The 22508-nt window shown below is 39.2% G+C and overlaps 2 protein-coding genes across 2 annotated transcripts; both read left to right on the top strand.

Annotated features, from left to right (window-relative positions):
- The first annotated feature begins 386 nt into the window (after positions 1-386).
- LOC131220095 (probable disease resistance protein At5g63020) lies at positions 387-2198 on the top strand. Its single transcript, XM_058215065.1, has one exon. The coding sequence runs from the start codon at positions 387-389 to the stop codon at positions 2196-2198; it is 1812 nt and encodes a 603-aa protein (XP_058071048.1).
- A 666-nt stretch (positions 2199-2864) lies between these two features.
- LOC131221437 (probable disease resistance protein At5g47260) lies at positions 2865-6099 on the top strand. Its single transcript, XM_058216688.1, has 2 exons — positions 2865-3778; positions 5525-6099. Exon 1 carries the CDS (start codon positions 3150-3152, stop codon positions 3759-3761), a length of 612 nt encoding a protein of 203 aa, XP_058072671.1. The 5' UTR covers positions 2865-3149; the 3' UTR covers positions 3762-3778; positions 5525-6099.
- The last annotated feature ends 16409 nt before the right edge of the window (positions 6100-22508 follow it).

Here is a 22508-nt window from a genome sequence, read left to right as displayed (position 1 = left end):
GGTGATGCTCTTTTGGGCCGTTGTTTTCATCTAATATTGTCTTGACAACTGTATCTCTAATGGGTGAGATTTTTCACGGTGGCTTCACCATATCGTGAAATTCCACATGAACAGTCTGGATCATCCAGTAGTGAGGGCATCATGAACTTCCACATGAGCGGTCTGGATCATCACGTAGTGGGGCACAAGGAGCGAGTGCACAGGAGTGGGCCCGTTGGCATTTTTCATGGTTACCACACCTTATTCAAAACAAGTGCGTAGAGGTGCTTCCTTCTGAATTCGTGCTTTGCTTGCAAGATTGGAGAGCCATTTCAAAAAATCTTTTCAATTTCATTGGTTTTCTTCGCTTAAATTCTTTTTTCAAAAAAAAAAAAAAAAAGACCACCATGGAAATTTTTGCAATCTTGGCTAAATTAGCTGCACCGGTGATTCAAGTTGGGAAGTGTCTATTTCATCCTTTCAAGCGCCAGATCTCTTATCTTGTTCAGTACAGAAGGAACATTGAAAATCTGAGAAGCCAAGCAAATTATCTCAAAGCAAAGAGAATCGACATACAGAAATCGATAGATGAGGCGCGTAGGCAATCCGAAGAACCAACTGAGGCAGTGATCGAGTGGCTGAAAAGGATAGATGATATCGAAGCAGACATGGACAGATTATTTGAAGCCATTGAAGAAAAAGAGAGAAGTTTGAAAGCTTGGTGTTGTTGGTGTTGTCGGCATTACCAACTAGGCAAAGAAGCGTCACAGACGCTAGTCATTGCAATGCAACTACGAGAAGAAGGAAATTTCAGTGCAATCTCGCGCCATCTTCCTCTTCCCGGCATTGTGTCTACACCAGTTGGAGATTTCGAGGCTTTTGAGTCGACAAATTCAGCTATGGAGCAGGTCATCGAGGCATTACAAGACGAGGAAACTTACACTGTTGGGGTGTTTGGGATGGGAGGTGTAGGGAAGACGACATTGATGAAAGAAGTAGGAAGGCGGGTGAGAAGAGAGAAGGTTTATGATGTTGTTTTGATGGCTACTGTGTCTAAGAATCCCGATTTGAAAAGGATTCAAGTCGAGATAGCAGAGCATCTAGGCCTGAAGCTCAAGGAAGAGACCGAATCGACGAGAGCGGCCAGGTTGTCCGAGAGATTCAAGCAAGAGAAGACAGTGCTCATCATCTTGGACGATTTATGGGAACGGCTGGAGCTCACTCAGGTTGGGATCCCTTATGGAATTGACCACACCGGTTGCAAAATTGCGGTGATATCACGGAGCGCAGATGTATGTGGATCGATGGAGAGCAGAGCGAAGATCAAGGTTGAGGTCTTATCTGAGAACGATTCGTTGCATTTGTTCAAAAAGAAAGCAGGCAGTGTTGTTGAATCCCCAGACTTCCTCACCGTGGCGACAGAAATTGCAAGGGAATGTGGGGGATTGCCCCTCGCAATTGTCACCGTCGGAAGGGCTTTGAGGGATAAGGACCATTTTATTTGGACAAATGCATTGACGCAATTACAGAGATCTGTCCCCGCAGACATTGAAGGTATGCATACAAAGGTCTTTTCATCTCTAATGCTGAGTTTCGATAGTATAGAAAGCCAGGAAACCAAGCTGTGCTTCTTGTTTTGTTGTCTATTTCCTGAAGATTACAACATTCATATGGATAAATTGAGAACATATGTGATGGGGGAAGGTTTCCTAAACGATGTGAGCTCTTTGGAAGAAGCATCACGAAGAGTATATATCTTCGTCGACAAGCTCAAATCTTCTTGCTTGTTGTTGGATGGTTATCGTGACAGGTTTGTAAAAATGCGTGATACTATTCGAGAAGCTGCCATCTCGGTCGCATCGAAAGATGGGCATGGGTCGCTAGTAAAGGTTGGATTAGAATTGAGGGAGTGGCCAGAAATGGAGAAGTTAAAAGAATGTAAGCGCATTTCATTGATGAAAAACAGAATTAGTATACTTCCCGATCGGCCAAAATGCCCTCAATTAAAGACCTTGCTACTGCAAAAAAACTGGCATTTGACAAATATCCCAGATAGCTTCTTTGAAAGGATGAAAGCTCTTGCTGTTTTGGATCTAAAAGATACTCGCATTTCATCACTGCCGCCATCCTTACCATGCCTGAGGAACCTACGGATGCTTTCTTTGCAAAAATGCCGATCGTTAGAAGACATCTCTAGTGGGAGAGTTGAAGAAGCTTGAAATACTGCTCCTAAATAGGACTAGGATACCTGAACTCCCAAAAGAAATAGGAAGCTTAGCCAATCTAAGGCTCTTGGATTTGTCAAATACCGACCGTCTAAAAAGGGTACCGTGTAATGTGATATCGAAGCTAACCCGCTTAGAAGAATTGTATATGGGAAGAAGCTTTAGCCAGTGGGAGGTCGACAGAAAAGGAGATGAAAGCAATGCTAGCTTTGGTGAGCTAGCATCCTTGGTTTGCCTGAATGTACTACAATGCCATGTAGAAAACGTAGAATGTCTGTCTCAAGATGTTCCCAGGCATTGGAGAAACCTAATGAAATTCTGCATCTGCATTGATGGAAATTATGTCGACAGTGCCTTCCCGAAGAGTCTGCGCCTCAATGTATCTAATCAGGTCCGGAATTGGGTACATCTGCTACTGGGGAAAACGGAGGAGCTGAATTTGCAGTCTTGCAAGGGTGTCAAGAATCTCATCCAGTTACATGAAGGCGGATTCAATGACTTGGAGAGTCTCTCAATCACAAATGGTGATGAAATTGAATATCTCGTAACTGAAATAGAAGAGTCCTCGAAGATTGGATTCGAGAGATTGAAGGAGTTATCAATTGATCACATGAAGAACTTGAAGGAAATATGCAATGGGCCACTCCCAGCTAACTTATAAACCTGAAGGTCCTAAGAATCTACCATTGTGAGAAATTGATCAACATCTTGCCTTCTTATCTGCTGCAAAACATACACAATCTGGAACAGCTTGAGGTAGGCATATGTGATGAGCTGCAAGAAGTATTTCACTATGATGGGCTTCTGGAAGGGTGTGCATTGGTCTCCAAATTAAGAGCTTTGCAATTGAAACGTCTGCCGAAACTAACGACCATCTGGAAGGGGGAAATACCGCTTGGGACACTTGGGAACATAGAGGAACTACACGTTGGCGGATGTAACATAATGAAAAATCTCTTCTCCCCTTGTCAAGCTCAGAGGCTCGAACGACTGGAACGACTTGAGATAAAGGCCTGTGATATGTTAGAGAAAATAATCTCGAACGTGGGTGAGTTGATGGTGAGGGTTGAAAGAAGTGCATCCCTGCCGGCTATCAGAATAAAACCGTGGCGAACCTTCCAAAACCTGCAAAAGATGAACATATATCATTGTATTGGCATGAAGAAACTCTTATCCATGAAACTAGCTCACAGTCTCAGGCAATTAGAAGAACTCAAAGTACAAAGATGTCCTAACATGGTCGTGATAGTTGCAAAAGACGAGGATGAGGACGAAGAAGAAGTAGCAGATCAGGGCCCACTCCATCAGCTGAAGACTCTGACTCTACATAAGCTCGAAAAGCTCACAAGTTTCAACCAAGACAGGTTGGTTCTTGATTTGCCATCATTGGAGTATCTCAAGGTGTGTGGTTGTCCAGATCTGAAGAAGCTTCCGATCGGACCTTGTTGTTTACTGAAACTGGAGAAGATTGAAGGAATGGATAGGGAACGGATTGACAGATTGGAGTGGGAAGATGAAACCATCAAATCACGCATCCATGAACTCCTTCAAGACTGAACAGTGACTTTACTAAGGTAAATGTTCAAGCCATAGGCCCTGTCTGGTAGACACCTAAAATTGAGTTGATTTCATTTTAGTTAATGGTAATTATATATTAGAGATCTTGATTTCTAATGCACAATCACTGTCAACATGAACTTATTATGTATTAGAGATCAAGATCTCTTAATACAAAATCACTGTTAACTAAAACAGGATCAGCTTCATGCATCTACCAAACAGGAACTTACTCTGTTTCAAGATGCATTTTCATTTGGACTTCTGATAGGCATTGGTCATTAGGTAGAACACGCGACAAATCTAACATGCTCTAGAGTTAGGTGGGCCACATTGGTACGTAAAAAATCATCTTTTAAGGAAAGCACAGTTTTTTTTTTTTTTTTTTACACACCCACAACGGGCACTTGAACCATGACCTCAGTGTTGAAACTCAGTCTACTATTAATCCTGAATTTCAGATTCATTCCTATTTTCTATTGGTATCCTAGATTTAAGACGTTCATTGGTTTAACTCCCTCCTTAATCACCTGGGAAATCTGGCTTACTAGAAATTGGACCCGGTTCGAGGGTAAAGTTATGTCGGCTACCTCAATCATCCATAAAGTTACATGTTGGCTGAGAGAGCTCGCCCCCTCCATTAACGCTCCTGAAAAGAAATCTGTCTGAATCAATTACCCTTCAGATTCTCAAAATTAACAATCCCTCTTTGTCTGTTCGAAGAAAGCCTATTCTTGTCACTTGGACCAAGCCTCCATTAGGGTGGCTGAAGCTCAACATAGACGGTTCTTCGAGAGGAAATCCGGGCCAAAGCGGTGGTGGGGCAGTTTGTAGGGCTTGCCATGGCCGGTTCATCTTTGCATTCTCGAGAAGTTACGGGATAACTTCAAACAATTTTGCAGAAGCTCAAGCCATGTTGGATGGATTGATCATTTGCTCTAACCTAGGGCTATCCAATATTGTTGTCGAATAAGATTCCAAACTCATAGCAGCCTCGGCTACGGATCCTTCAGCTCCCACTCCCTGGAACATTTGGCACATCATGGGTGCAATTCACCTAATCAGGCGGAGGCTCAATCTATCTTTTACCCACATCTATCGAGAAGGAAATTCAGTGGCCGATGCTTTGGCGAGGATAGCTAGCGAAGGATGCCCACAAACGATCTTTCATGCCCCTTCTCTCCTGCCGAGGATGGTGAAGGGATTGCTCATTCTTGATAAAACAGGTTTAGGGACTCTCAGAAATCCTTAGCCTTAGTTCTTTTTGCGTTTTTCCAGCGGTGTTCCGCTGGCCTTTGGGCTCATTCCAAGTTTCGTTCAGTTGCTTCTCTGTCCAGTTGCAGTTTTTCTTTTCTGTATTTAGCTCCATCAGGGTGTATATGATAGGCGAGGCCCGTCTCTTTTTGTTGGGACCCGCCTGAAGATCTGTAAATTTCTGTGGTTAATGAATTGGTGGCAAGAGCCCACTCTTTTTTCTTTTTTTTTTTTCTTTTTTTTTAAAAAAAGAAAAAAAAGAAAAAGGAAGGAAGATGTATCACTGGTCATTGCTCAAAAGTTTTTAAGCTGTGACTTTTTTTTAAAAGTGATTCAGTTGTAAGTCACTTGCAGAGATCTCACCCCTAGCTCCATGAAACTTTCTGGATGTTTTGCCTGTGACTTATAAATTGCAAGTGACTTGCGTGTGAATTTCCTCCCAAAACACCATCCAAACAACCACTTTAAGATATTCATGAATGTAACTTCGTTCCTCTTCTCAAATGCAGATTGAGGCCTGTCTATCAAATAAAGGGAAAACGATGGAGAGTGGGTCGCAGATACTTTCATGGAAAAGATGGACCAGAATAGGCCCAATCAGAGGCAGATGTGATCAAGACCATCAGAACCTTAACAGTCGTATCTCGCAAATCGGAATGAGTTTTTGGACGGCTTTGGGGTGAGAGAAGCTATTTTAGCCAACCAACCCACTATGCCAGGTGGACCACATTGGAATTGTGAGATTCCATCATATCATCAAAAGTCCATTTTATTTTCATTTTTACTATTTAGTTTGATCATAAATTTTTATCTTTGAGTCTTAGGAGTTGTGCCCAACATGAAAAGAGCTTAGATAAATTAGGAGAATAACATGGTTAGGCCAAATTGGAAACTTACTATTTTTTTGGCCCAAAACCATGAAACCTAGTAGGAATCATGACAGTCTATAAATAGGAATTTACTATTTATAGTAAGTCATGTTTCTAGGGAGTTTGATCTGTTGGAGTTTGAGTCTAAAACTTTTTCCTAGGTTTGAGTTTGCTATTTGAAGGATTGTAATTCTTTTTTCTTTTTTTTTTTAATCATCAATCAATTTATTTTGAATTATTAAAAATTATTTCTATTTTCATCCCTTATGGATCTGATAAATCTTTGTGAGGAGTCCAGAGAAGTTCCATGGATTTGGAGTAGTTATTCCTGAGTTAAGATGCTGATCGATCTCATCACATCCTTTCCCGCGTCAGAAAATGAACACCAACGGTGTTTATTCGACCTCCGCAACTGGCCCACTTGAACAATGGACTGACTTAATTGTTTCACTATGAAATGCTTGTGGTGTCCTACTTTATGAGTGTCCAGATCAAGTGCTTGGCAAGAATCAATCCTTCATCTCTTTCTGGGCGCAAATGGCCTTTGATTCAACTATTCTTCTCAATAAGGTATGCTTCGTTAGGGGTATTACCTCTAATCAGCCAAACTGCTCCATCAGGTTTCAATTCTGGATTCATAAGGGTTGGGCTCAGGCCTGTAATAGAGGCCAATGGTTCGGACATGAGCCCATCGGCTCAGTATTTTGTTTTGAAAATTTGTCCATTAAGGCCCAAATCGAGCCCAAGAAACTCACATGTGAGGTGAACGGGCAGACTTGCCCTTAAATCAGAGGCTTGATTAGTGCAAAGGTTGAGCCCAGGCCCAACTTTTAATATAATGGGTAAAGATAGGTCTGTGTCCAGCTGACCCGTTGCCACACCACTCGGGCAATTCATTGTAAAATCTATTATTTTTCTGTCTTTTTCTATGTTTTTTTCTACATTGAAAGAATTTGGACCATGGATGTTTGGGATGAATAAGAGGAATTGATGTTCTGTTCGATTGCGTATGTAAAGCATCCAGCAACCATATCCCGAATTTTCTTTTTCCAGAATCAGTGACCTGCAATTTCCATCCCCATTTTGCTAAAGTTTCAGGGTTCTTTTTCTCATATCCATTGGTTGGCAAGGGAAACAACAAGTTACAAAACATAGATGGGCCTGTCTTCTACCATTGGCTGGCTGAGTTAGCCCAGCCCAACCATTTCTAGGCCAAATTAAACCACTGACCAAGTACATTTGAAAACTCTCATATTACATTTGAAAACCCATCTTATTTGAAATCGTCAATTTAGGATTATTATTATTGTTATGATGCATTTTTAGTGCCATTATATTTGAAAACTTACCATTTTTTTATTCCTATTTTTGTTAAGTACTTATTTTAAAAATTAGTTTGGATCTTTCTTCTAGCTTCGCAGTTCACTCATATTTGAGACATTTCAATTTCAGGATCAGGATTAATTAAAGAGTGCAGTTGAAGCGGAGTTATAGAAGGTTGATTTTATTTAGCTATTATAGTTTCCTTTTTAGGTGTATTACAGTAATACAGTGGAAGAATGATTGAGTTCTAACCAGGGGTCATTGACTATATTTTTGTTTTAATTGAAAAATGTATGTGATGTAGAATGATAATGCATTGTTTGATGTTTTGAATTGTAATTATTGTTCTTATCTATGTTGTATATAGGAATCGTCTGTAGCAATGTGGCATTGAGGTTGACCTCCGTGATAGATTTTAGTGCGTTACATGAATAAATACTACTTTTGTGTAAAAGTATAAATACAAGTGTGCCCATCAAATCTTTATATAATTAATAATTCAAATAGAGAAAACAAAACATTAATACATATGAAGTGAAAAGACTTATCTACCTTTAGAAAAATGAGGGACATGTTACATCATTGTAATGCTTCTTATTATCACTGTTGTCATTGTAATCCTTCTCCTTAGCATTAGCTCCTGAAGGGCCTGCCCGGTATCGTACATCGATGAAGCATGTCTCTCTAAGCATGAACATGGTCAGTCGTTGTAGCCTTAGGTAGCAGCGTCTGCCGATCATATGGAAAATACAAATCGAGGTGTGTCCGATTGCAAGGTGTCTCACTTGTATCCTGCTAAGCCTGCGGTCAACTGAGTCGGATGCATCATACGGCCAGCTAATCTGCATAGATAGAGGGCTAAGGGGGATGAAAAAGGATTATGGATGCCCCAGTTGTCACAATAAGCGCCCTCTAGATATCAAACTATTGCCAAGAGGGACAACAAGATCAAGTACTGAACCTTTTGAGTCACGACATATATCACATCACCATGCCTGGCAATATTGGCATAATACGGTATAGAAAAAAGCTATAAAATGTAGAAATCAGATCCTAGTCCACGAAGAAGAAACAATTATATATATATATATAGAGAGAGAGAGAGAGAGAGAGAGAGACAACAAGATCAAGTACTGAACCTTTTGAGTCACGACATATATCACATCACCATGCCTGGCAATATTGGCATAATACGGTATAGAAAAAAGCTATAAATTGTAGAAATCAGATCCTAGTCCACGAAAAAGAAACAATTATATATATATATATATATATATATATAGAGAGAGAGAGAGAGAGAGAGAGAGAGAGAGAGAGAGAGAGAGAGAGAGAGTGTTAGAAATACCAAAAAGTGAAAAATAAAATGAAATAAAGTTCGATTATTTGGTTTCACTAGGCTGAATCACGTAAAAATATACATTGTCCTTAAAGCGTGATTCACCCCTTATCAATTGCTGATGGGTTACCGGCAAATTGCTTCAAAGATAAGACAAGCCTGTCTGGATCCGACATGCATCAATCACGATGGGTCTACTTAGGAACAATTCAATGCAACAAATCTTCTAGCAGAATCAAATAGCGGATGCATTTACAATATTCTACGAAGGAGATACTGTGGAGGATCTGATGGAAGGGGTGAGATTTCTGTTCTAATGGAAGGGGTGAGATTTCTGTTCGAGTTGATGAAATTTGGACCGAAATGGTCTAGTTTATATAGGCACCAGTGAGTGGACCATTGCTTGGTGGCCATTAATGGTTTAGAACATTTGAAAATTGTTTTTGACCGTTGATCATTAATTTCAATCGTTTTTGGTCGTCGGATCGAAAGATCTGACCGTTGGATCATCATGGCCCGTCCGTTTTCAAACCGTTGTGGATTTCAAGTGCAAAGTACGCCAACTAGCGCCACGACAGCCACACTGCCCATGCCCGTGCCAGTGCCCGTATGTGAGCGTGCGCGCATGTGCATGCGTGTGTTCCAGTGCGTTCGCACTGGAACACGCAACACAAATGTCTCAATCTCCAAAGCTCCACATAAGAATACTACACGCACATCCATCCACATATAAACCCTAAATCTTCTCCTATCATTTTCATTGTGGGACAAAAGCACACACCGAACTTTTCTATTTGAAAATCTTAAAAATCGTTTTGGCGGCAAAATTCTGAAATTTTGAAATGTTTGAAATATTTTTTCAAAAAATCACAAATCTCAACAATCACTCACTGGTTTTTTTAAAACAATAGAAAATATCTGCCAAAGATGAAGAATAGTTATTATGCATAGAGAAAGATATCTGGCGATTTGAATCTTTTCTTAGTATAAGTATTTTAAAGTTATTTTGAAATTTCTAATTGTCACAGCATTAAATTAGTTATTCCTTAATGACATAACCGAAAGTACTACACACATAATAGTTTCTGCGTTATGTGTTCCTTCATATTACTCGCTTAGAACTTTTAATGGCCATATGCTTATCCTGTTTTATGAACGACTCTGAGATAACTCTAATTCTCATAAGAAGCAGCATCATTTCTACGTTCACATAGGTGTAATCCTTCCAGTTTTCCGTTACTTAAAATACTTGTCCTATTTAACTGGATTTCATTAGGAGTTCTAAGACTCAACCCTTTTTTTATAACGGCGTCTAGCACTTTCATCCTAGATAGAGTTATTTAGATTTAGTGCTGAAACTTTTCACCTATCAGTGATTTGTTGTTATCTATTGAACCCAATCTTTAGAAATTTTCTAAGTTTGGGTTGGATTTTTATCAATGGTGGAACTTTGATTAAAGAATTTCAACCCCATCCCTCTAGTTGTAGTCCTTACTACCTCTTTCGTCAGAGGTTTTGTAAAGGGATCTGTCAAGTTATTACTTGACTTCATAAATGAGATCGTAATGATTTCATCCTGAATTAATTGTCTTATGTAATAATGTCTCAAACTTATGCATCTGGACTTCCCATTATAGGTACCGTTATAGACACTCACTAGAGTGGCTTCACTATTGCAATGAGCAGAAACAGCCCTAGTTGTATCGATATACCTTCTAATGCTGTTGAAAATTTTGAGTAAAATAGCCCTAGTTCTTTAGTTTCTTTTAGATAACCTAGAACTCTACTTTTGGCTTTCTAGTGTTCAACACTTGGATTACTAGTAAATGTACTTAGTTTACTCACAATGTATGCTATATTCGGTCTTGTGCATTGCATAACATACATAAGACTGTGTATAATACTATCATACTCTAGTTGTACAACCTCTCTTCCATTGTTTTCTTTCAACTTAATAATTTGATCAAATGGGGTTGTTGCCTCTTTGATTTTCAAGTGGGTAAACTTGTTCAATATTTTCTCAATATAATGAGACTGACACAATGTATAACCCCCACTATGTTTTTAACTTTGTTACCCAATTTAGTATCCACTTGTCCAAGATCCTTCATTTTAAAAACTGAAGAGAGAAACTTCTTTATTATAGTTACATCAACCTGTAATTCACCTGCAACATCTGTATGGTTAGAGAGGGTCAATGCCCTACTCATAGTGGTGGTTATCCTTTAAAGTTTACAATGATTTAAATGATTCATAAGAATAATAGAAGGGTTACGATACATCTCATACTCCACAAATACAAGTGATATCGGTATGCACAAACATTATATATGAAATGCATGCCTAGTAAAGTATGTGCGGTTCATCACACTCAACGATCATGATCACAATGTGGAAAGTATTTTAAAGATATTCGACTCGCCCCACATCCTATACTATGGAAATTCGTCGGCGTGTTCAACGGTAACGTGGATTTATGCGAACGTCTCAAGGCGACACAACAACGCGATTCAGAGATTTACATAACATGATGTGTTCATAAAGTGACTATTTGCGGCAACCAATCCTGAAAAGTGATATGACACACATGACGATTTACTTATATCGATTATACACCACTGACCAACCCACTAGATTATGTGCCGACCAAGAGGGCCACTACCCAAAACGCATTACGTCCATGATATTATATTGATCATTAGAAGTGGGATTTTCAACATAATATTTGTGTTGTGTGATATAAGTGTAGTAATTAAAATTACGTATCAATGATTTGCATTGTGAAGATAAATGGCATCAGAAATTGAAGCATGTAAGAAAGATGTAAGTATACGCCGTAGGATTAACCTAGTGTTTTCTTTTTAACAATTCGAGTAGTTAGATTGTACTATTATCTTTCTTACATAGTTAAGATCAAATACTAGGATTCGGTTTAAAATCGAGGGTTAGGATCTGTCTTACCCATATGACCTTTTATATGTGAATTTAGGACAAGAGAGGATTTCTATGATTAGTGCTCAATCTTAGCCGACCCAACTTAAACCTTTAGCAAGATTTTCTGGTCAAGTTGACTCGGTTCGACTTGATCCTAAACAACTTATATTAGGTTGTTGAAAAGAAGGAAAAATAAAAGACAAAGGTAAGCTAGACTTGGGCCTGCCTCTAATTGAAAGGGGAGTCCACCCCAGGTCTGGCTCAACTCAACAACTCAGCGAGTTGCTGCTCTGAGTGGCACTCAGTCTCTCTCTACCTCTATATTATTCTTTGTTGTTGGTCATCTACTACTGGTAGAGACTTATATATAATTTTGAAAAGGTTCTCCCATATATGGAGAGAACCTGGTTTTATTCATCTAGTTGTAACTGTAGTTTACACGTGGTCTTTTTGCTCATGGATTGTTAAACGTTGAACTCGGACTGATTTAGCATCTTATTCTATGATGGATACGTCCAATGTTTGTGGAAGTTTATTCATATATGTGAGGCCCACTTAGTGGCCAGTTTTAGTTCCTAGATGTTTGTGGAAGTTTATTCATATATGTGAGGCCCACTTAGTGGCCATTTTTAGTTCCTAGATTGAGATATATCAAGATCACACGTTCATCATTGAATCGAAGAAGATGAGAGATGCTTCAATGGTAAATTCCATGCTTTTGGTGGACATCTCTGATGAGTTTATAAAAGCTTTTGGGATCAACAAATCAGAGGTACATGTGTGTTTATCTAGTGGGTTCAACGAATGCACAAGGCAATTTCCTGCACGTCATGGCAATGTGATGGACAATTTCAGAGATCCAAGTTTCATGGGACTCCCAGTTCTCCTTAAGTCCTAGGTCGAAGTTGAAAGTGTTCTAGTTGTGGAATGAACGGTTCCGATTGCATCCAGATCGAAAGTTCCCAAGGAACTTATTTTAGTCCGGTTTTATCGGTCATTGTTGCGGCAGCTGAACTACTGCTTTCGGCTGATCTTCATGATCAGGTGGGGTCCACTATAATGATTTCTCAAGAAATCCACTCCGTTCATTAGGTATGACTAAAACCTTTCATCTAAAATCTCAAATATGTAGTAGATCCATAAGTCAGGTGTGCCACACTTATCATGAGTCGACGGAAGCCTATGGTGGAACCTCTTTGGACGACCATAATTCTCCCATGAATGACTGAGTTTTGATGGGAAGTTTCTCCCTAGATTCGGTGAGGCTCCGTGATTGGAATGGGGAAAGGAAAATCAGGAATTTTTACCCTTTTTGCTTGATGTTGGCCGTTGCAACAAGTTTCCAATTTAGCATGGGAACTAGTTAAGTTACGATCTAAGTGGAGTCCATCATGGCATTTGCTATGCAATCCAATCTGTTCATCAGCGTTGCAGGGTCATGTTCTGTTATGGGCTCAAATATGAAGCAGATCCGAGCCTTGGGTGGGCCACATGTTGCAAAAACGTGTGACTGAACGCAAAATTGACGTGAATTTCACGTGTAGACGCTGGATAAACAAAGATTTGGATTTATAATTACAAAATTACTTTTCTCCTTAGTAGCAACTTCTATCGTTCGTACCTCCCTATTACATTGTCCAAAAGAAATGAAACTTTACCACTGATCCTTATTTCTCAAGATATCTTAACAAGTTTTAGGCCCCGATCTCTCAAGGATGACCAGGATGTTCTTTTAAGTGGCGAACACACTCCGTGTTCTAGAACTATGGTTGTACACATTTAGTTACAATATTACCCGGTAGTTTGGACATATACCCTAAGATCTTCATAACAATTGATTTATCCTAATATTCGGATGACCCATTTGGCGGATCCAAACCTGATAGATGATCAAATAACCTGCTAAAAATAAGAAAACCTTATGGTTAGTACTTTGATCATATATGTAAGTGTATGTACAGTCAGTTTTACAAATGAAAGAATACAAAGTGGGCTTCTGGAGTAATCAAGGGTAGAATATGGGTATCTTTAGATTCGAGTGGCTTGTTTGCATGTGTAAGTTCCTCAGATCATTGTTTTGATGCTAGGTTCAGCATCTTCATAGGTGGTGAACAAGATGAACGGATCAAAATATTATTTCGATACATGTATTGGCAGATGTAAAGATTAAGCAGTTAGTTTATTATGATCGGATGGTCTAAAATCAAAATGGATGGTCAGATGTCTTTATCTAATGGTGAATATTTGACTGAACGGTTTGATAGATAAGAATACTTGGTTATTTAATGGTCCTCTCTTGAAAATCAATAGTCAGATGACTCGATCTACGGATGAAGATTACTTTAAACGGTCAGATTCATGTTGGAGAATAGATGTAAGGTTATGATAGCTAAATTGGTGACATACATATATAAATTTTAAGTTAAATTTCATGGTAACACTTAAGAACTTTCAATACTCGGGGATTGAAAAGTTTGGGGTGTTACAATTTACCCTCCTTAATTAAATTTTTATCCCCGAAATTTAATTACTTCTAACATTTACACTGATTCGTTATACTTAAGTTTTCACCGTATTCCTCGTAAGGTAGATATATATGTCTAGGTGTGCAGATAATTGGCTACATGAAATTGAGACACTACAGGACCTCCCATCAGGGCCAAGGATTTAAGCGATCTTTGTAATTGGTTCAAGAAGACCTCTTCCGCGGTGATCGAAGAAACTGAGGCAGTCAACCGTCGATTCCCCTATAGGCACGACCTCTCAGCCTCCCGACCTCTTTTGCACGAGGCATCATATTGTCAGTCCACACTAACTTACTTCCTAAGCTTCTGAAGAATCCATGGAAGTAGGGAGGTTACTTTTATGAGTAAAAATGGACTAACCAGATGTATGAGACAGATGAGCCGAGCAACCAGACTGGATGACTATGGATTGGTTGAGGGCCAGAAAATCACCCCGACCTTTGGTGTCAGCTATTTTATACCTCAGCCTCAGTGACAAACCTCGGATACGGACATCGGCTTTAGAGACTGACCTCAGGTGGTACCGACCTCAATCTCAAGGAATGAACTCGAATTCGGAGGTCGGACTTGACCAAAGACCTCGACCTCAGAGGTCGAACTAGAATACCGACCTCGGACTCAGAGGTCTACCTTATATATCGACTGCCACCTCATAATAAAAATACACTTATAATATGTAAAGATAAGATTATCCTCTGAAATATTCGCCGAGGATCTCGGGAAGTCAACCATGACACGTCCAGAGGAAGATCTCTTACATAATATACAATCACCATCAAAGAGGCATTGCCATATATGTCTCTGATACCAAAGGCCATAAATAAAGGCCTCCTCTATAATAAAAGGAACGACAAATATTTCGATTCTACTACACTTCATGTAAGTACATATCATGACTTAGGCATCAAAGGGTCCTAAGCCTTAACCGGCGCCCCTAATGTCTTTTCTTATTTTTCAATAAATTGTAGGTACTCTGACTAACAGGAGATGAGGTAGGATCGATATTTCTGCATCAACGGTATCAATTTATCTTTTATCTCAACTTATCTTAAGAGTAGTGATAATTATTAGCCATAATCTTTAGTTGCAATCCAAGTCTATGCTCATACACTTGGTTTGTTCTTTATTTAATATTTAAGAATTGACACAACAATAATCCCCATTAAACTCCAAACAACCAAGATCGGTGGCCAAGATCTTCCAAACTATGAGATTTTCTATATAGCCAATTCCCATAGTGGGTTGCATCATAGGAGATTTTTGAGATGGCATTCATCCATAGTGGGTTACATTCGTACAATGGTCTGGACCTTTGAACAATGGGTCTCACTTATAAAACCTAAAATCTGAGGATAACATACATGTCCCTGGTGATGACTTTATCAATCGTCGTTAACATAAGATTAAATTAGCTTGGAATTTAGGATAGCTAGCAAAACATGCCATTGGGAGGAGATATCAGGGGGAAAAGATCTTAGAAAGCTTACAAGTAATGTGATTGGTTGTGGAAAAGGCTGACCAGTGGCTAGTAAATCATCGCATGTTGTGGACCAGCTGAAACATAAGATTAAATTCTTTCATTAAATTAGCTATGGACATAAGCTGACTTGTACATGCGTAGGATTAGCGAAGCTCTATGTCAGAGAATAGTAAAGTGTGGTTAACCATTTTAACAGTTAAGAACTAAACTAGTACTGTATTTTAAGCACCCATATCTTTAAGCGTCAAATACAAGCGCACCAAACGTGAGAATTCAAACCATCTAAACAAAATCTGAGACATTCAGATTTTCCTCACACTAAAAACATAAGTCAAGGAATGAATAAAGAAATACTAGGAGTTTGGACCATTTTAAAGATTCAGGTTCATGAAGACTATTAGAGACATCGTCAGATGAAGACCATTGTAAAAAAAAAACTATAGATCGATTCCTCAGTCCACATTTTTAGGTACGCTCGAAGTAGTCCTTGGCCGAGAGAATGCCACAAATCTCTGTTTGCATGCATCCATTGTATAGATGGCATACATATAAATTGAAAATTGTTAAAACAGAGAAATTTCATCAAACACATATGCACACGTTAAACATTCACAACAAACGATGAATTGCAAGACTATTCTAGATTTACATCCACTGCAAACATGGCATACATTTATAGAAACCTAGACCATCTAGATCATTGGTCCAATTGTTTACTACAGATGGCTGAGGAAGAGGTGAAGGGTGGGGGCTGTAACCGCACTAGATCTGAAGAAGATGCTGGAGACGATGTGCTGGTGATATAGATGATGCGCTGAGAGGGAGAGGGATAGGTAGAGAGAGAGAGAGAGAGAGAGAGAGAGAGAGAGAGAGAGATTTGGGATTTGGGGGATTTCGGGTGCATTTAGAGTGAATTAATGGTGACCCCGGGTAGAGAGATACCTCTATGCCGCCTAGGGCTGTGTGGGGTCTACGTACATCACCTTGATCAAATCCACTCCGTCCATCTCATTTCAAATAAAATATGATCCTAATAGTCAAGAAGATCCTAGATTCAAATGAGATACACCAACAAAACAGTGCCAGCGTTCCACTCCGTCCATCTCATTTCAAACAAAATATGATCCTAAAAGTCAAGAAGATCCCAGATTCAAATGAGATACACCAACAAAACAGTGCCAGCGACAACGTTAATTATTAAAAATGCTGGGTCGTTAGAAATTTTTAAAACAATGTTACAAATTAGGAACGGTTTAAGACCGTTTTTAAACCAAAGTCTTACCCGTTCCTAATCCATGATTTTGGTGTAGTGTATATTTGTTTATTTTGACACTTGGAGTCAAAGTTGATCAATTTGAATGCAGCCGCTGTATCAATTTTGGCATGCCTGTGCACTAGAATTGAAAGAAAACAAACCAAGTGTCTAACAATGGTCTCACATACAAACTTATATATGTTTGGCATCCCATCTCCATTGTTGCATGGTATGTAACCTATTTGAATTGTTGATCTAGCTTAATTTTATCCTTCAGTTAAAACATCGATGATAGAACCTGATAAACAGACTGGATTCAACCCATACAGCAGGGTGGACTCCACAAACACGGGTATTTTATGGTTCAAGTCTGGCTTCAATAGTAAGCATTTGCGATTTGTTTTGCTTGTCTTTTATTGATTCAACCTATCAAGCAGTCTCTTTTGCCGACTTAATTTCATCTTTGTCCGTTCCTCAAAACCTTGATTCATTGTTTTCATCAACGGCGTTAAATCTGATCATTATCGCCTGTGGAGAAAAGCGAGGTAGTGTTTGGACTACTGAAGTGAAATTGTATGGTAACACACTTCAAAATGTAGGAACAGTATTCCTCGTTGGTTATATTGTTAGATTTTTCTCTGATAGGTGATCCTAACCATTCGAAGAATGTGAATAAATTTAAACCGTTGACCTCTTTTATGATCTTATATGTTCATAAATAACGTTTTTGTGTAATCTCATTTTCATTGTTTGTGGCATTCTTATTGAACAGTTCTAACTATCCATAGGTATGGGCCATGTAGTGCAGTACAGATTCAATTTAGCAGCCGACGAGTACAATGTGAATTGCCTCAACTTCCTGTGTTAGGAAGCTAAGTGGGGCTTACCGTGATGTCTGTGAGAAATCCAGTCCATCCGTTTTTCTAGATCAAGCTAGTACGTGGGCTAAAAAAAATGAGGCAGATCCAAAAATCCAGTGGACCACACGACAGGAAACAATGAGATTGAACGTCCACCGTTAAATCAGTCTTGAGGCCAGTAAAATTTTGGATCAAGCTAATATTCTTTTGTTTTCAGCTCATCTGAGTACGAATGACCCTACGAATGATATGGATGGCATATAAACATTACGGTGGAACACAGGGAGGTTTCAATGGAAGGTAATTTCCCTCTCCACTTTTTGTGTGGTGCAACCCATGCATGGAGCGAGTTTCTCACATACATCACGGTGGGCCCCACCTATCTTTCAGAAAGTTCCTGCATGCATTCTACGTTCCTACAACTGCCCCCACACAGCATGCTGATCAAACCATGGGCAACCACGAATGCAAACGAATCCAAAACTCCCAAATATTTTACTATGATACCCATCCCCTTTATCTTTGACATCATTATCCTCTTTTCTAGACCATTGCTTCTTTCCTTCTCTCTTCAAAGAATATTTGTAAACCTCTTATCAAAATCGTAAAGAAGTATAGGGTGATTTTTGGGTTAGGAACCATCAGCAGTGGAGACCATCCGATCAATGGTCGGATAACCATGGCCCCACCTATCTTAGATCTGTGCATCAGGGTATAGTATTCAGCAGGTGACCCTATAATTTCGAGAAATTAATGATCACATGTGTCCGGGCCACATGCAGCCATTCGCTTCCTACCAACATGTCCCACATATGGAATATCTGATTTCCATACACAATTAATGACTTGATCTTTATCACGTGTTTCAACATGGTATGCGTGAGATCGAAAACGTGGAAAACTTGCATCCAGCATCAGTTTCCTTAGAAGCACTTGCATGGCTTAGAAAACTAATAAATCTGGCTGAGTAGGGTGTCAATGGCTAGTGCTAGGGCAGGCCAAGCTCTAATATCTAAGCCTAGCCAGCTTTGTTTAGAATAACCTTGAGCCTGGTCTGACCCCATATCGAGCCAAAATAGTTCAACCTGAACTCAGGCCAAAATATTTATACTAGGGCTGAGTCAGAGCCCGAGGTTTGTTGCCATTGAAGTGTAAAGAAAGAGATGGTCGTGTGGTTGGAGCAGTAGCACGGGGAATAAATAAGGATTTTTACGGATTATATATATTACAACATTACTCTTGCCAACCTTATGAGCAGGGTAGGGCTGCAGATGGGCTGTTGTATGTGTTCCAAAGCCAACCCAAATAAGAAATAGGCCCGAATTTCAATTAGAAGCACGGCCTTTGGATCGAATACTCCTGCCAAAGCCTTGCCTCGGCAAGCCAGTACGCACGTTGACAACACTAGTCATGAGGTTTGCTAATTCCACACGCATGCAGTTAAATTAGCACTCAAATGCAGGCACACATTGACGCTGGAAAGGACGTGATGAAGTCGAACATCATCTTCCTCAGGGATGACTACTTTGAATTTACGAAGCTCTCTAAATTCCGCACAGAGTTTCCTCAAATCCATGAGGGATAAAATAAAAATAATATCTAATAAATTTGAAAATAAATTGATTGATGATAAAATCAAAATTACAATCCTTTAGATAATGAGTTCAATCGTAGGACCGAATGTACACTAAAACTCCAACTCAAACTACCTAAAAATAGGGTTGTACACAAACTGAATTAGCTCGATTATGTCGCTCGACTCGACTTGAAAAAGCTCGATTCGACTTGGTTCGAAATTGAGTTCGAGCCGAGTCGAGCTGAGTTTTTGAGCTAGAAAAAATTCGACTCGACTTGGATCAAACCCCAACTCAAATCGAACTCGAATCGAACTAGTTTGGTGACTCGGTTACTTTGTTATTGATGTCACTCACCAAGTGTTTGATGAATTGACTCAATGAAGTGTTAGTTGGTTGCAAGGAAGGTATGTATATGAAACAAGTATCCTCTTTAAAAATAAAAAAATAAAAAAAATTGATGTTGCCTTCACGGTATTTGATGAAATACCTATCAAACTGCTGCTGCTGTTTTTTACATATAGTGAGAATTTGAAGGTGCAGTCCATGTATTTGTGAAAATACTGCATACGCGAACTCGGATCGATCTTGGCTCGAACTCAGCTCGAGTTGTTGACCTAACCGAGCCGAGCTGGCCAATCAGGCTCAAAGACCGAGCCGAGTTCGAGCTGGGGTCAACTAGTGGCCGAGCCGAGTCGAGCTATGCCAAGCTCGACTCGGTTCAACTCGTGTACACCTCTACCTAAAAATGTCACTTTTTTTTTTTACACATGCACACACACCCCACACGCACACTGGTGGAATTTCACCACCTAAAAACGCCACTTACTATAAATTGTAAACTTACGATTTATAGGCGGTTATGATTCTTAATAGACGTAGTAAACTTACTATTTATAGGCGGTTATGATTCTTAATAGACTTAGTAAACTTACTATTTATAGGTGGTTATGATTCTTAATAGGCTTTGTGATTTTCAGCCAAAATTTTAAAAGAAAAAAAAAAAAAAGTGTTCAATTTAGCTTAACCAGGTTATTCTCCTAATTTTTCTAAGTCCATTTCATATTGGACATGACTCCTAATACTCAAACGATCAAAATTTATTATTGATTTAAAACTTACTAGAAATAGTAAAAATGAAAATGAAATAAACTTTCAACCATTGATATGATAGAATCTTGCAAATCTGGTGTGAGCAACCTAGTGTCGTGGGGTTGGTTGACTAAATTAGTTTTTCTTACTCAAAATCATATATGATATATCAAAAAACTCATTTTGATTTGTGAGATACGACTACTTAAAAGTTCTGACGGTTAATTTCTGCTCTAGTCCATCTTTGCCTTGAAAGTGTTGGCAACCTACATGACACATACAAATAAAACCACCGTGTCTAAATTTAAAGCTTTCGTAAGGCTTTTAAGTAATATTGCATGAAAGGGCTACGGGAGTAAAACTAACCTGTGATAGTTTTGTACTCTATGTTGAAGATAAGGCCTAAAATGGCCTGATTTTTATGTTATAAAATCTAAAACCTGCAGCTCATCTGATGGAAACATGTGTTACAGATGTCCTCGCATGTGGAAGTGTCACACTAGTGTGAATGCAGCAATAGCATTCAATGCAATCTTTCATTGACTAAACTGTTTTTCTTTAAGGCTATGATTAAACGGCCAGCCTATCGGAGATCATTCAATGCATTTCTTTCGTTGACTGAATTACGGTAATGCATAGATCACGGATCACCTTCGACCTAGATTCAGCTAGGTGGATGTGACCCAGACCATGGGGCTCACCTCAAAGCATGTGTTGTATATCTATGCCATCCATCCATTTTTCCAGCTTATTTTAGAGTATGGTCCTAAAAATAAAGCAAATAAATATATCTCTGGTAGACCACACCACTCTAATATGCCTCTCAACGTAAAGGTTTTGCACCTTCTGCCCCACCACGTCTTGATCCATAACGTTCATCTACAAAATCCTACAGTCGATGGTCAACATGGAAAGGATCTCAGTGATTGAATATCATCATCAACCATGCAAAGCTAAGATAGAATGCTGTTTTAGATGGTTTTTTCATCTTATATTTCTTTTTGAATCTGAACCATTAACCATAATATTTTATCTGATTATTTCATACCTAATGATTAAAATTTTAGATTTTCCAGCCGACTACATCCAAAATGATCTCTGGAATTTGGATGGTCTGGATCTTCCTAGACCCAATTGTGGGGTGGATAAGTCTCCACCGTAGTTAAAACAATGGTCAACTATGGCAAAAGTCCAACGCGCACTCAAGTCATCGCCTTGTCTATTGGGTGATTGTCGCATTATAGTCTGTGGGCGGCCCATAATTTTGGACACGGATTGCGTCCTTACCGACTCCGCTGGGAACACCGTGATGTATGGGTCCTATCCACACCGTCCATTCATTTTTGTTCCTATCATTTTAGGATATTTGGCCAAAATTGAGTAGATAAAAGACACACGTGGGCTACCCCATAGGAAGCAGCTGTGATAATGATTCTCACCACTGAAAATTTTCTAGGGCCCACCGTTATATTTATTTGCCATCCAACCTATTCATAAAGTTACTAAGGACCTGGATATATCAGCTCCATCCAAAACTTGTGTCCCAAAGAAGTTTTCAACGGTAAGATTTTAATTTCCATTTTGTAGCACATATATTTCTTTTATCTAACTCAATTTTGGACCTATATCCTAAAATGATAAAAATAAAAAAATAAAAATGAATGGATGGTGTGGATAAGACCCATAAATCACGGAGGCCACTTAAAGCTCCGGCCCATTCCCAGCCGGAGACAGGCGGGTGTAGGACGCAATCCGCGTCCATAACTTTATAAACGCCGAAAACTAGAAATGAAAAATAAAAAATGAAAACGGATTAGGTACGGACGTAGGTACCTTACGCTTACTATACGGCGTCTCTTTTCCCTTCAAAATTTCCTTTTTTAGGGCATCCGAGCTGTGAAAATTGTTAGCCTAATTTTGATATTACTAGATGTGAAAATCACGTCAATGCAGTCATCAGATGGGCCAACATTGTATGTTGGTTCAGATAGACGGTTCGTCATTTATCCCTACCGTTTGGCCCACCTGATGACAATGATTCTCACAGTTAAAACAATCGTAGGGCCCACCATGACGTTTGTTTTCTGTGCAATCTGTTCGTGGATGAAAAGTAAAAAAACAAATATCATATTGATCCAAAACTTCTCTAACCCCGTAAGGGTTTCAATGGTAGACGTTCAATCCCCTTCCTTTCTGCAGTGTGGTCAACTTGATCTTTGGATCTGTTGTACTTTTCGGTTGAATC

Source organism: Magnolia sinica, chromosome 12 (genome assembly GCF_029962835.1).
Source record: "Magnolia sinica isolate HGM2019 chromosome 12, MsV1, whole genome shotgun sequence".
NCBI classification, from domain to species: Eukaryota; Viridiplantae; Streptophyta; class Magnoliopsida; order Magnoliales; family Magnoliaceae; genus Magnolia; species Magnolia sinica.
Note: the sequence above shows the minus strand (reverse complement) of the source record. Positions and strands in the feature narration are given on the sequence as shown.

Bases quoted from the DNA above. Each gene is read 5' to 3' on its own strand.
- LOC131221437 (XM_058216688.1), top strand. From the start codon at position 3,150: ATGAAAAATCTCTTCTCCCCTTGTCAAGCTCAGAGGCTCGAACGACTG.
- LOC131220095 (XM_058215065.1), top strand. From the start codon at position 387: ATGGAAATTTTTGCAATCTTGGCTAAATTAGCTGCACCGGTGATTCAA.